At 40.6% G+C, this 14,197-nt stretch overlaps 1 protein-coding gene across 24 annotated transcripts in view; it reads right to left on the bottom strand.

Annotated features, from left to right (window-relative positions):
* Window positions 1–13,860, bottom strand: part of PLEKHA5 (pleckstrin homology domain containing A5) — a 245,399-nt gene extending 231,539 nt beyond the window's left edge. For 11 of the 24 annotated variants that reach the window (XM_045464741.1, XM_045464749.1, XM_045464756.1 and 8 more), the window contains exons 1-3: window positions 13,550–13,860; window positions 13,320–13,399; window positions 10,916–10,973 (exon numbers count right to left, since the gene is read on the bottom strand). In XM_045464741.1, the coding sequence (XP_045320697.1) occupies window positions 10,916–10,973; window positions 13,320–13,399; window positions 13,550–13,641 (230 nt within the window). In that variant the 5' untranslated portion in view covers window positions 13,642–13,860. Of the gene's footprint in view, window positions 1–1,987; window positions 3,341–10,915; window positions 10,974–13,319; window positions 13,400–13,549 lie in introns of those variants that run through there. The other 13 variants (XM_045464740.1, XM_045464753.1, XM_045464742.1 and 10 more) reach the window with 7 other exon arrangements.
* Window positions 13,861–14,197: the final 337 nt, after the last annotated feature.

Genomic DNA, 14,197 nt, shown 5'->3' with positions numbered 1-14,197 from the left:
GGATTGAACAAATTTTTCAAAATAAATGTAATACAGGAGCGCCTGAGTGCTCAGCTCAGTCGGTTGAGCATCTGGCTTCGGCTCAGGTCATTATTTCACAGGTCATGGGTTCGGGGCCCCACATTGGGCTCTGGGCTGACAGCTCAGAGCCTGGCACCCGCTTCAGATTCTTAGTCTCTCTCTGCCCCTCTCCCACTCACGCACTCTCTTTCAAATATAAACATTAAAAAATTAAAAAAAAAAAAATAAGTGTAGCATAAAAGATTCATTTTCAACAGAGGAAAAAAAAAACTGACTAAATTTAACATGTTACTTTCCCTCTATCATCGTTTTGTACTATGAAGCTGGGCAAGGAGTTCAAGACTCTGCTATACTGTTCTACTTCACTGTGTTTTAAATTTTAGTTTGAACAGCTTTATAAATAAATATTTAATAAAATGGGTATTATATGCACCTTCAACCAAGTTTAGCAAAAGCTGTTGGAGTGAACTCAGTGTGAAGACTAGAACTATTTTTCATCTCAGAGGAAAAATGTGTAAAGAATCTAACTCTTTTGGAAGTTAGAAGAAATAGGAGATATGTAGCAAGCAAGTTTTGGTAGCATTACTCAAGCACTGGTACTATTTGGCAATGAGTCTCAGCAGTGGCCAGTAACTTCAGAAGAACCAGATGGAATCACTGGCCTACCACAGCAGGGTAGAGTTTTGATCACGCTGGGGGTCTACTGCTACTTGTACTAAATCAAAGTTGATTTCTTCCATCTCCTTTGCTCACAACAGCCAGTTTAAGATTGATTTCATAGTTTCTTCTCCAGAATTCAACCCTTCTGCTCCACTGTCCCAGATCTAGGGCTGGTCACTCTGCAAGGTACTATACAAAGCTTCCTTGAAGATCAGTGATACTATCACTTCTTGAAATTCTGCAGATGTTCAGGTTCACCATCTTCCTGGCCTTAAGTACATTGTACTATATTATAAGGGAGGAGCAGCAGACCTCTGATCTTGTAGTCTTTCACACCCTTGCTTCCTATGGTGAACTAGACCTTTCCAATCACATGGTTTCTGGAAGGTTTGCCAATAGTAATTTTGGCTGCAGCCAAGGACAGAAAATTGCTGAAGACCAGAGGGTCAGTCCTTGCTGTGATTCAAGGTGGTCAAAGTCCTAAGATTTTTTTTATTTGAGTATGGAAAAGAAAACTTACCTTTTGGACTTAAAAACTAAAATGGTATTACTTGGGGCTGGAAATAAGCTATCTAAAGTGAAAAAAGGTAAGAGCCTTGAAGAATTCATTTGTATGCCTCCTGGAATTAATGTGGAAAAACAGTTCTGTTTTTGCATATACCATTGGCTTAGGGTCACTGATATTTGCCACAGTAAGAATCCTGACTGGATGACAAGTGGAAAGCAGAAAAATGCCCTGGGATGTTCAGATTTGGGTAAAAACTTTCTTTTCTTACAATCTGTAATAGGTCTTCATTTCAAACATCTAATTGCCTATTATGTGCCAGATGTGGAAAACATAAAGATTATTATGACTTCAAAGAGTTAAGTGCTTCTGAAGTTGCTGGCCACTTCAGAGAATAATTCCCAAATAGCTCAGAGGCTACTGCCAAATGGCCACACAGTTCCCCAACTGGCTCTAAAACTTCTATCATCTGTACCTCATGAGCACTACTTTCTATTTCTCTCAGGTTTCTGTAGGACCCACTGATTTCAGTATATTAAAGACTGGTCTACATTCACTTTACCCATGCTATTCACAACAGTATGGACTTCAAAGTCTCCCTTGTGTTCTAAAAGCCACAGCAGCCTGATGTGAAAGTTTCTAAACGGAAATGTCATGGCAGTTGGTAAGGTCTGGATTTCAGCTGTCTCCCAAGAGGCCTCTCAGGTCCCTGCATTATCTTGGCATAGTCATGGATCAGGTCCTACAATCAGGCCTCTAGGCAGATCCTTTCTGTCTCACAAAGAATCACATACAGCAAACTTGACAAACGGATGATTTACTAATTCATATAGGATAAATAAATGTCACATGAAGAGAGTATTTAATTTCACAAGGAGGCAAATTTTAAGGTTTCTGAATAAGCATGGAATTAAGTTGGCTGTCATCAAAACTCATTAAATCAACAAATATTTATTGAAGACCTACTATGAGAAAAGCTTAGGCTGAGGGACTAAAAATACAGCAATGAACAAGACTGCTTTTTATGAAGAACAAGACTGCTTTTCATGAATCTTACCTACCATACATACACAGTGTGAGCAAGTAGGCATTAAACAAGCGTTGCCTTGATTCTAACATGTACTTTTTAAATATACTGTCTCTGAAATAAGGATGGAGAGGTTTATTTAATATGGCCATGATGCTCCCTTCCCCCCCCCCAAAAGCTGCTATTAAATTAACGGTAACTGATCATCAAGCAGCTTAAAAGAAACAGTAATTATGCAATTCAATATTTAAGCATAATCTCGTTAAATGCTAAGAAGGAAAAATATAAGGAGAAAAATCTCACGTGGAAGAGAACTTCCTCTGGAAGGGCTCTGTTAGCTCTCCCAAATCTCCTCATAAACACAGCAAAGTGACCCTTTCAAAGGGTAATGCCGGATCATGTGCCTCCTCTACTCAGCCTGCAGTGACACCAACCAATGAGGCCCCAGTCTAACCTGTCACCTCTCTGATTTCAGCTTTCTTCCCACATTCATTCCTCATCATTGCTCTCCTGATGACCAAACCTTGCCCTATTTTTGTCTTACAGCATTTGCATATTATCACACACTCTAAAATTTATTTACTAATGCTTACTTTGTCTGACATGCTGCACCCCGCCCCCCCTCCTTGCTCCCCAGAAAGATAGTGTTCTGGTCTATTTTGTTTAGTGATAGATCTTAATCACTAAGGCGCATTTAGGAGTTCAAAATGTGTTGAAGAGAATCGCAAGAAAGAATGTATCCGTGAACAAGTGATTGGAAGACCCTGTCACTGGGACTAAAATAACAATCAAAACCAGTTGCTGAAGACTTGCCCTTCCGTAGTTTTTCTCCTCTTACTCAATTTCTATACCACACCAATCCACCCCAAGTCTTCAGACAGGGCAAAACTTTCACTCAGGTTATGGTCCAGTCTCAAGCCCAAGATGCTATTTATTTTTCATTTTTCAGATGATTTTGTGCTGCTTTGTTCTGATCCACTCTGGAAATTTCACTGCTGAACTTTCAGAGGCAGGCTTATTTCTCTGATTTGTGAGAAAGTCCTCTTCCAGTAACCCTCATACTGGGCCAAGTCCACTCCATATATCTGGTCAAAGCATGATGTACACTTCACAGAATGTATCACCATCTACAAGTACATATTTGTGATTATTTTATTATGGCCTCTCCCACAAAATACCTGTATGCTCCTTACAAGCAAGGTCCATGTCTGTCCTTCACAAAGCCTACAGCACTTGGCACACAGTAAATACCCGTAAGTATTTATTGAATGAATAACTGGATGGGTGACTATGACATTTCTGGCTTGGATGTATATACATGTACAGTCTACGAGGTAGCTGGAATAGGATGTTTTGGGGAGAAAGAGTTGTGTTTCTTTCTTGTTTGTGAAGGAGAAATAGAAGATAATGTTGGGAGTGCTTTTGAAAGGCCGATTTTTGCCACCTAAAATGCTATGTCCTCTCAAACAGCTCAAAGACTAAACCATGATTAACACTTCCACCTAGAGCTTCCCCCCACCCCCCTCCCCGCCACCTACTCCCTTATTCCAGTCAGGGTACCAATCATTCTTGTAGTCACTCAGACACAAAGACTTTGAGTAGCTTATGACCTCTTTCTCTGTCAACCTCCTAGCTCAGCACGAGTCATAGAGCCTGTCAACTCCTCTTTAATATCTTTGATCGATGGCCTTCTTCCTTTCCATTCCTGCTACTACTAACTTGGTTCAAGCAACTAACTCACAGATTATTATAACAACAGATCCAGAACTTGCTCTCCTTGATTCCAGGTTTGCCCCTTTCTAATCCATCTGCCTATATTAAATTTCCCTTAAAACCTTCACTTTGCACTATTAATGCTATACCAAAAATTATCTGCCATGGCAAGCTAGAAAATAAAAATCTCAGCCTGCCATTCGAAGACCAGACACAATATAGCTCCAAACAGTATGGCAGCATTTTCTATGTTAATTAACATCACTTACCAGCATGGTAGTTATCACTAGACATCACACACATTATACATGGTTCCCACCCCCATGAATTTACCCTACTGGTCATTTATATCAACCCATCTGAATTCCATCCATACCCTCACATCTACATGTAACTTTTAATATTTGACCCCAATTTATACATAATCTATTACAGAAAAATTAAAAAGTCACAGGAGAGGTGCATTTATCAACAAATGCTAAGAAACACCTTATCTACCATGGACAGATAAAGGTGGCTATACAGGGATGTATACATCTGGCCAGTCTCCAGGGCCTCCAATTCTCACTCTTCTAACTAACTTTATATTTTTCTACTCTTCATTTCTTTCTCCTTCCTAAAGATACACCAGGCATAAAAACAAAAAACAAAGAAACAAAACAAATCTACCCACATTAAGGGAAAAAACATTTGAGAAATCCAAAAAGGGTTCTCAAAATGCAACCACCTGAGTTATGCAGATGCCTGTTATTCGGTCCCGGTTAACTCCTTCAAAGACTGGAGGCCAACATCATCACCATCAGTACCACTTTTAAAGACTGACTGGATGCCAGGCATTAAGCTACCCACAGAAACTATAAAGACACACTGAGCAGGCCTGGTCCTGGCAGTGGTCCTGGGGCTAAAAAGGAGAACAGGATTCCATGGTAAAATTCACTAAGACTGGAAGTCTGATGTCCCAATCTTGAAACTCTAAATCTACTTCATCATTGAAACTTTCCTAAACTGTCACAAAACACTCTACTTTTCCTTTAAGATGATACTATTTTATGGGGCGCCTGGGTGGCGCAGTCGGTTAGGCATCCGACTTCAGCCAGGTCACGATCTCACGGTCCGTGAGTTCGAGCCCCGCGTCAGGCTCTGGGCTGATGGCTCAGAGCCTGGAGCCTGTTTCCGATTCTGTGTCTCCCTCTCTCTCTGCCCCTCCCCCGTTCATGCTCTGTCTCTCTCTGTCCCAAAAATAAATAAACGTTGAAAAAAAAAAATTTAAAAAAAAAGATGATACTATTTTAATTTTTAACTTTCTTTTAATGTTTATTTATTTTTGAGAGAGACAGAGACAGAATGTGAGTGGGTTAGGGGCAGAGAGAGAGGGAGACACAGAATCCGAAGCAGGCTCCAGGCTCCGAGCTGTTAGCACAGAGCCTGACGCAGGGCTCGAACTCACAGACCGCAAGATCATGACCTGAGCCAAAGTCGGACGTTCAACCGACTGAGCCACCCAGGCGCCCCAATGCTATTTTAATTTTTAAAAAATGTTTATTTTAAGAGAGAGAGCACTCATGCACAAATGGGCAGGGCGAGAGAGAGAGAGAGAGAGACAGACAGACAGAGATGCCCAAGCAGGCTTTGTGCTGTCAGCATAGAGCCCGATGCAGGGCTTGATCCCTTGACTGTGAGATCATGACCTGAGCCAAAATCGAGTCAGAAGTTCAACCAACTGAGCCCCCAGGTGTCCCAGAAGATATTATTTCTAAACTACATGTTTATTCCATTTTTTGTTTTAATGTCTTGTTTCTACTACTAGAGTATAGGCTCCAGGAAGGCAGGGTCTCCCCACTGTATTACAGAACAGTGCCCAGCATTTACTAAGTGCTCCTGAGTGAAGGTAAATGAATGACCAAATTGCAAGACCCTGTTATTATAATACTAGTCACAGGTTTTTAGGGGGTTGAACAAGCTTTTATTTGTAGGTTGGCCTACTAACCTAACTACTGTATTTGTTTCCATGAAATGACACCTCTAGCCCCAAGCAACCCACTTATGGAGAAATACATATTATAGGGCTGTTTATTATACTGTCCGGTATTTTTAGGTGTAGAGGGGCTTTAGCCCCGAGATCTTAATTTGAATGCCAGTGACTAGTGAGGCTATGTGACCTACGATAGGCCCTTAACCTCTTTAAGCTTCAGTGTCATCTGAAAAAAAAAAAAAAAAAAAAAAGGAAAGAGAACAGTAAAAGGCCATTGTGGAGATTAAATTCATCTAATGGTACACTGAAGGACCTAACACTTAAATAAGTCCATGTTGTCCCCACCATCTCCCTCTTTCAATCCACTGCCTGTTCTTTCCAATATTACAGACTCCTTGAAGGTTGAAACCATAGTTGATAGCTGTGCTGTACCTAATGGATTAGCGTACACTGTTTCACACGTGTAAGAATCACATGTTATAGTCCAAAACTCTCTGTTATGAATATAAAAAATATAATGCCCATAAACTGTTCTGAAGCATTATATTGCTAGATCCAATTATAATATTATGGTATTAATGTACCCAACAATTTTAAATATCAAATATACAGGAATATATTCTAAGATTCTTGGTGGCAGTTGTGTTACATTCCCTACCTTTGCTTATAGTTCGAACTGTGATAATCTATGAAGAAACACGATTTTTCCCCCTCACTCTCAACCTTAAGTGGCTACGTCAAACTAGAATTCCCTTCACTGCAGGTTAGTTTGAAATTCTAAGCACACATTAGATCCAGTCATTGAAGATACTGAAATGAAACTTCATTAGTGAAAAATCAAACACTGCTCTATTTGCATATCTAAGAAAAAGTTCAATTTTCAGAACTTAAAATTTTAAGTCAAGAAAAAAATCAGTATGAAAATATAACCTCACAAAATTTACATACTACTTTATTACCCTGCAAAGACTTTTTATGATTCCTAATTCTACCACATAAGACAATGACCTTTAAATAATCAGAACAAAGTTTCTCACTATTCAGAGAGCATTGTTTTAAGATTTATTTGGCACCTAAAGTTAACCATCTTAAAGCTTTGAAGCACAAAGGAATAGTCAATGACACATCCATTTTAAGCTACCATGACCTGTCATTACAGAGTCATTAAGCAGTATTTTCAAGGAGTAGCAGAAAGCTTTAAAACTTTCAAATATATAAGACTGTCTTCTGTACTTCATAAACTAAGTTATTTGGATATCTAGAGTTACACTTCATAAATTATAAAATGCACTGATAATTTTCTGCATTCTTCCTAAAGATAAATAAAATGAATTGTTAAAAAGCAATATGGAAACTCAATAACCAAATTCAAACACTGTATATATGTATTTATTATACATAAACGTGATAATTTCGAAGCTGGCTAGCTTAAAGTATACAGAAAAAACACTTTTCTCAGAAAAAAATTATCCAACTTTAGGATAATTTTCAAGCATTAACATTTTTTTGACCAAATGGATTTAAAGTAAAATACATTCTCTATATTATATATTCTTTTATCTAACTGTAAGCTTTTATTAAAGAACCAATTCCAAAAATTGTATAAAGTAAACTGATGACCCAATTCAAATGTATACAACTCTTAACGCTGATCAGGTCCTCTGTTGACATTAGCACCATTAACTGTTTCCATGCAGCTCTCCAGGGAAGATATGTATACAAAGCACAAAACGCAGCAGCAACAGAAAGAAAGCACACACCAGTCTGGCACTACACACTTCGCACTCATCTGCAGTTAATCTACACAAAGTTTAAGGAAGAAACTAAAATAGTTGGCATGATAGGAAAGCTAAGTAGCTTTCCATATTTCCCACATCATCTCTTCTTGACCCTCTGAGTTCATCATTTTGTAGACTTTTGCAAATTCTCAAAACATTATAAAATCCAAAGAATTTTTAAAAATTGGATGGAATTTAGAGGTTGCCATTTCCAGCCCGCCTAACTTAAAAGGCATGAAGACTGAACTCCACAGTCTTGAAGAAGGTCCAGACACAGCCTAGCTCTTACAACTTACCCCCACTGCAGTCCTCTTTCCCCTTTCACCACCCCTAGAGATGCAATGGTCACTACCAAAATATTATTCAAAAATAAATTATTCTTGGCAATGTGCCATTTTGAACAACCACTAACATTTGTTCAGAAGAGAAATGACCTGAGAGTCACATGTACCTTACTTGGGAACAAAAGTAGAAATAAGTCAAGTACTTTAGGTCTTTCTTCTTGCTAAGGGAGCCTCCCAGGAACACTTGATTAGGAATAGCAAGAGGGTCAACGTGTCTTTAATTGACCTATCTTCCCTCTTCCCACGAGAACAAAAACTACCCTGTTCCCTGTATCACTTCCTTTCTTATAATTTGATCAATAACCTCCTTTCTTCATCGAAGAAAGAACCAACAATGAGAAATATATCCACCAACATTAATCAGTTTGCTACTTCAGAGTCCTACCCTTTCTTCTCTGAACATTCTAAATATAGTTCACATTCCTGCTGTTTCTCATCTTGCTGTCTCTGCAGACTATAAGTTCCAAAGGCATGTTTCTGTTGTTTTATTATGTGGTGTGACAATGGAAACAGTAATTCTTCTGACTACTTCCAGGATTAAAATGAGATTCAGACATGACAATATATGTGAAAGCACTTGGTGAACTGCAAAATTTATGATAAAAGTAATGTCCCATCATGTGAAAATGATAAAGTATTCCTAATTGCTCATAACAAGACAAGTAAGCAAAAAGTTTCTAGGAAATTACGGCCTACATTAGCGATTTAACTATCTTAAATTCGTCTGATACATCTAGAAAGGAAAAGTAGTAGCACCTAACATTCAGCAAATCATGTATTTGTCAATGATCATTTTATTTCAAAGAAATTTAATGACTGATATATTTATATAGCATGCTCAACTTTAGAACAAATTACTTTCACAGTATAAATTTATTACTATTCTCTGATACAATTATTGGTTGTCTATTAACACCACATGATTAAAACCCACTAGTTTAAAATGTCTTCAGAATTAAACTAAAATTATTACAGCTTTCTTAATATTGCCCTCATTTTCCTGAGAAACTTACTTGGGCATGACATTCAAGTAAGATTCTAATTTGTTTAAGTCAACATAAAAGAAAATGTAATCAAAATGGCTAGGAAAAAAAAAAAAGTCAGTCTTTCTAACAGCTCAGTTCTGGATTAAAAACATATTCAGCCCACACAGAATAACATTTTGTACTGTTGAATAAACGTTCATCTAAGAATGTACCTATTCACAGAAATTAAAATATTATGAGAATTACACTGTTACCCCTATTCTTGTAAGATCAGCTAGACTTAATGTACAGTAAAAATATATTGGCTAAAAATAAATGAACTCCATCAAAAAAACCTTCCTTCAGAAATATCAATACTACATCCAAAAGAAGAAGCATCCTTTTCATGGCAATACAAACTCACTTTAATTCAGGATGAATACAGTCACTAAAAAAATACTTGGTGACTCTGCACTTATGCCTTTATTTTTTAGATCATATAATGATGTATAGCACAATCTCCGAATAAAAGATGTGACAAAAAACATCCAGAGAAGAACCACATCATGAAATCGTCCATTCCTATAGCTTACTTCTGCTTTCTCTATTTCTATATTCAAATGCAAGCATTCCTAATACCTATAAATATCCCTTGACATTTTACATAAATATCATTCTGAAAAATTTTAAAACCATACAAATTAATTATAATTTAACACAAGTATCGTGTGATCTTAAAAATATCACTTAGCAGGGGCACCTTGGTGGCTCAGTTGGTTAAGTGTCTGATTTTGGCTCAGGTCATGATCTCAAGGTTTGCGAGTTCAAGTCCTGAGCCCAGTGTTGGGCTCTGTGCTGACAGCACGGAGCCTGGAGCCTGCTTCAGTTTCTGTGTCTCCCTATCTCCCTGCCCCTCCCTCACTCATGCCCTCTCTCTCTCAAAAATAAATAAACATTAAAAAAAAATTTTTTTAAATATCACTTAGTAAAATACCTTACTGGGCCCAATGAAATAAAGTAACTTCAGCTAGGTATCCATTATGATTAATAAACTATTGACATCTCAATCAATTCTTGTGTTTTAAGCATTCTCTTTTCAGCCTCAGTTCCTTAAAATTAAACAAAAAATTCTAAAACAACAAAAACAAGCTCTTAAGTAAACAGTTTATCTGATTTAAAATGAAGATAAAACCACCTTTATTTTCCCCTTGGGGAGTAAAAAACTTTCCTACATACTGTTGACCTCAAGCATTGTATTTGTCCCCAAGTACTACCAAGAGAACACTAAATAGAAATTAGCTTAATGTTCTATAGAATTAAAAGTTAGGACTGACTGGTTATCCCTCCTTTGTAAGCTCTAGAGAGAACCTTGTACTGAATCACAAGCAAACATAAATTATCTGTATTTTAAAAACCCTGATATATTTAAATAAACTGAGGCAAATTACAATGCTCCAACAGATATTTGTGAAATAATCAGTATTTATTTGTTTTTACTTTCAGCTCTGTCATTGTTCATCCAACTGTGACCTAACCTCAAGTCACTTTTGCTTCTTATTAACAACTCTGGTCAAAATACACATGAACAGAATTCACTTCAAAAGAAAATAAAAGGGGGGGGGGGGTGACATGCTAAAGACAAAATACTATAATGCTCTATCACCCAGGAATATATGCAGGAGCACCAAAAATGTACTTGTGGCCATAAATGATCTGATTTCCAAATGAATGAAATGTCTAGGCAAGTAACATAGAAAACTAGGAGTGTTGCCTTTTCTCTCAAAATTACAACACTATAAAGGATAAAGCCAATATTATAAGATAGACCTTAAAAATCATGATCATATCTAGAGATATAACCATTCAATTGAAGATTAATTACAACATTTAAATTACTGAGGGAAAAAAAAATCACAATGAAAAAACTCACTTTATATAGTATCTTGCACCTTCAAAAGTATATGCTTCTTCCCAGCCAGTAGGCAAATCTAAAAAACATACATTTCACAGTTAGTATTACTTCAGTGGGATAGCAAAATAAGTTTCAATCTATTTTAATTATTCATTTTCATGATCAGGTATTTTCATTTCTTAGGATTCTTAAAAAAAAAAAAAAAACGCTGTACTGGTAACAAAACTCATAGTCAACATAGTATCGTTTTTGGCAAAATGGTAATTCAAATTTAAAGCCACCAGAAAAGTATGAACAATATTAGAGATTATCTTACGTGATTATACACTTTAATGATCAAAGTGAAAAGGAACTACTCTTTGGCATCCAAAAAAAGCAAGGAAAGCCTTCTAATCCTAGGTAAAATACCCATGATGGTTGGCCAAAAACGGAAAAAAAAAAAAAAAAAAAAAACCAACACTGCATAAAAGGCAACACCTGCTTCTTCTCACTGTGTCTATTTAAAACGGTACCTTTCAGCTACATAAATGAATCCATCCAGAAAGTGTCACTGATGAGAAAAAACTTCCTAAGTACTTAATTAGGGGAAAAGAACTCTGATATCACATACTTAATACATGTGTTTCTACAGATTTGACTTTAAGAGATGTGAAGTTTCAAGTAATAAACCTGGGAACAATTCAGGTGAATGATGGTGATTTTATTTGCTACACATTACAAATGACAAGTGGCTTGGATTTAACCATAATCTCTCTGAAATAAAAACCAATGATGTGTGTACAAAACCACACAAAGTAAACCAAACCAGAAAAGAAATCATGATCCGTCTTAGAAATTAATGTGAAATCATATAAAATAAAATTTTTCTGTAGTGTCAATGTTATCAAATCTGTGGAGGTAATTAGGATACAAATTCATATTACACATAACCAAAATAAGCATGAAATAATTCCACAAGATGATTAGGCTAAATAATCATACCATACTGTCTTTTGTGAAATAAATTTATTATCCATATGGCAAAGAGGCCATCAGAGCTGATATTATGTATGCAAAACACTGAAAAGTATATTGAAGTCAAAGACTGCAGCGGGGAGTTAAGAAATATGACCGTGTATTAGTCAGAAATGCCTTAAAAATGTAACCTAATCATGCTTGCTACACCAGCTTTCCCTTTCCTCCTCCACCTTTTTGCAAATTTGGGTATTAGTCACTTAACTCAACTCCAGAATTTAATAGAAAAGGCAGGCTTGTTCAATATCCTGGCAACTCTAAGAGACTCCCAGAATCTCATAGTTGGAGAGAAAGTATCCCAGAGAGCAGCTCTAAAGGACTGCTGAAGCCGGCCTCACCTTCGACCCAAACAATTCACAAGCCTTTCCAATTACCAGAAACAGAGGGAGGCCAGTAAGAGAACACATGTTACATTTCAAAGACAAACAAGTTTCACGAATGTAAACAAAGAATGACAAAAGAAAGCCAGACCAGCACTGAAGCTACCATCAACCTTTCTCCACTTCAATTCATATTTAGATTCAAACGAGCCAGCAAAGGCACTAGAGAGACCCCCATCCAAGCCGACCCTCTCCAATTAGGGCACAAATGCCCACACGCGGGACAGCCCCTAGCACGCCCACCGCCTCCTGGCGGTCTGTGCAACCTCTGTGCTGCTGCCGGGGACTTTGAATCTCGCTGGCCAGCAACTGCAGCTGCAAATGCCTCCTTGGGTTCCGGCTGCTGCTCTGGTGGCAGGAGGAAACGCGCCAAGCGTTTCCTGAGCCATTCACTGTCACACAGAGGAGCGCAGCACCCCCGAACTCCTCTCCTCCTCCTCAATCAGTCACCTACCCACAAGTCCCACCTAGGAGGAGGAGGAAGCCGCACGACTAGAGGCAGCTGTCCGACGAGCAGGGAGAGGATGTGGATCCCATTATCCCGGCGGACGAGTGCCAGGGTCCCGGGCTGCATGGAGGGGAGTGGGGAAGGACTTCCTAAAGGTTAAAAGGGGTTGAGATCAGGGAACGAGGGTGGTGGTGGAAAGATTTAGGAGTGGCTGCGGGAAGAAAAACTCAGGATCCCAGATTCCTGGTAGAGGAGAGTCGGCCTCCTGGGGGGGGGGGGGGGGGGAGCGGAGGGGGAGGGGTCCAGGTTGGGATGGGGGAGAGGGCCCAGGAAGAGAGGGCGCCGTCTCCAAGTGGCGATGAAAGGCTGAAGAGAAGCGTCCAGAGACTCGAAAGAACTCCCGCGGCGGGGCCCCCGCCGGCCCCTCTACCTGCGGCCACCCCCGCTGGCCTCCGCCCCACTTCGCCGCCTCCCAGGGACGGCGGCTGGGGCAGGTTGCGGGGAGGCGGGCGGCCGGGGCTCTGCCGCCTCCTCCCAGCGGAGCCCAACTCCGCTCGGGCCCGGCCGGGCTCAGCGTTACCTGTGCTCTGCCGCCGGTGTCCGGTAACCACGGCCTCGCCGGTGACGGGGTGCAGCCAGGTGGTGCTCTTCGCCTCCTCGCTGCAGGGATGAGAGAAGGGGCAGAGACGGAGCGTGAGTGGGGGCGCCGGAGGAGCCGAGAGGGCTGAAGCGGCACAGACCCGGCTCCCTCTTCTCCTCCCGCCAGCCTCCCGCACCCTCCGGGGCCCCGCGCCGTCCCCTGCTCTTTACTTGATGAAGAAGACTCGGCCGCCCCTGGTGATCCCGTAAGTCCAGGACCGGGGCAGGGAGCAGATCCACTCCAGGTTCAGATCCGCCGCCATGTCTGATCCCCAGCCGCCGCCGCCGCCTTCTCCTGCTGCCGCCGCGGCTGCCGAGGGAGGAGGGAGCGAGCGAAGGGAGCGCGGAGCGAGCGCGGCCGGAGCGCGCCTCCCCGGCCCGGCGCGCCCCCGCGCGCGCCCTACCCCCTCGGGCGGTGCCCGCCCCGCCGCCCCGGCTGGGTCGGGCCCGCGTCGCCGCCCCTCCGCATCCTCCGCGGCCGCCGGTCGGCCGCCCAGCCGCGCGCTCGGGGGATGGGCGAGTGGCGCCGCGCCCCGTAGCCAGACCCCTCCCTCGCGCCCCTCCCGCGCTCCCCGCCCGAGCGAAGGTTCCGGGATCGATTAAAAAAAAAAAAAAAAAAAAAAAAAAAAAAAAAAAAACCACAACAACGCGTCCTGCCCCCAGGGCTTTGCCCGAAGGCTTCCCAGCCTAGAGCGCGAGTCAAAGGGAGCGTAATCCCTGCGCCCCAGATTGCTCTCTGTCTAAAACAACAGGAACACAGTGGCTGAGCTTTGTTTTATTAGAGCTATTGGCTATCAGAGGTTTTTCAAAAATATATCG

This window comes from Leopardus geoffroyi, chromosome B4 (genome assembly GCF_018350155.1).
Source record: "Leopardus geoffroyi isolate Oge1 chromosome B4, O.geoffroyi_Oge1_pat1.0, whole genome shotgun sequence".
NCBI lineage: Eukaryota > Metazoa > Chordata > Mammalia > Carnivora > Felidae > Leopardus > Leopardus geoffroyi.
Note: the sequence above shows the minus strand (reverse complement) of the source record. Positions and strands in the feature narration are given on the sequence as shown.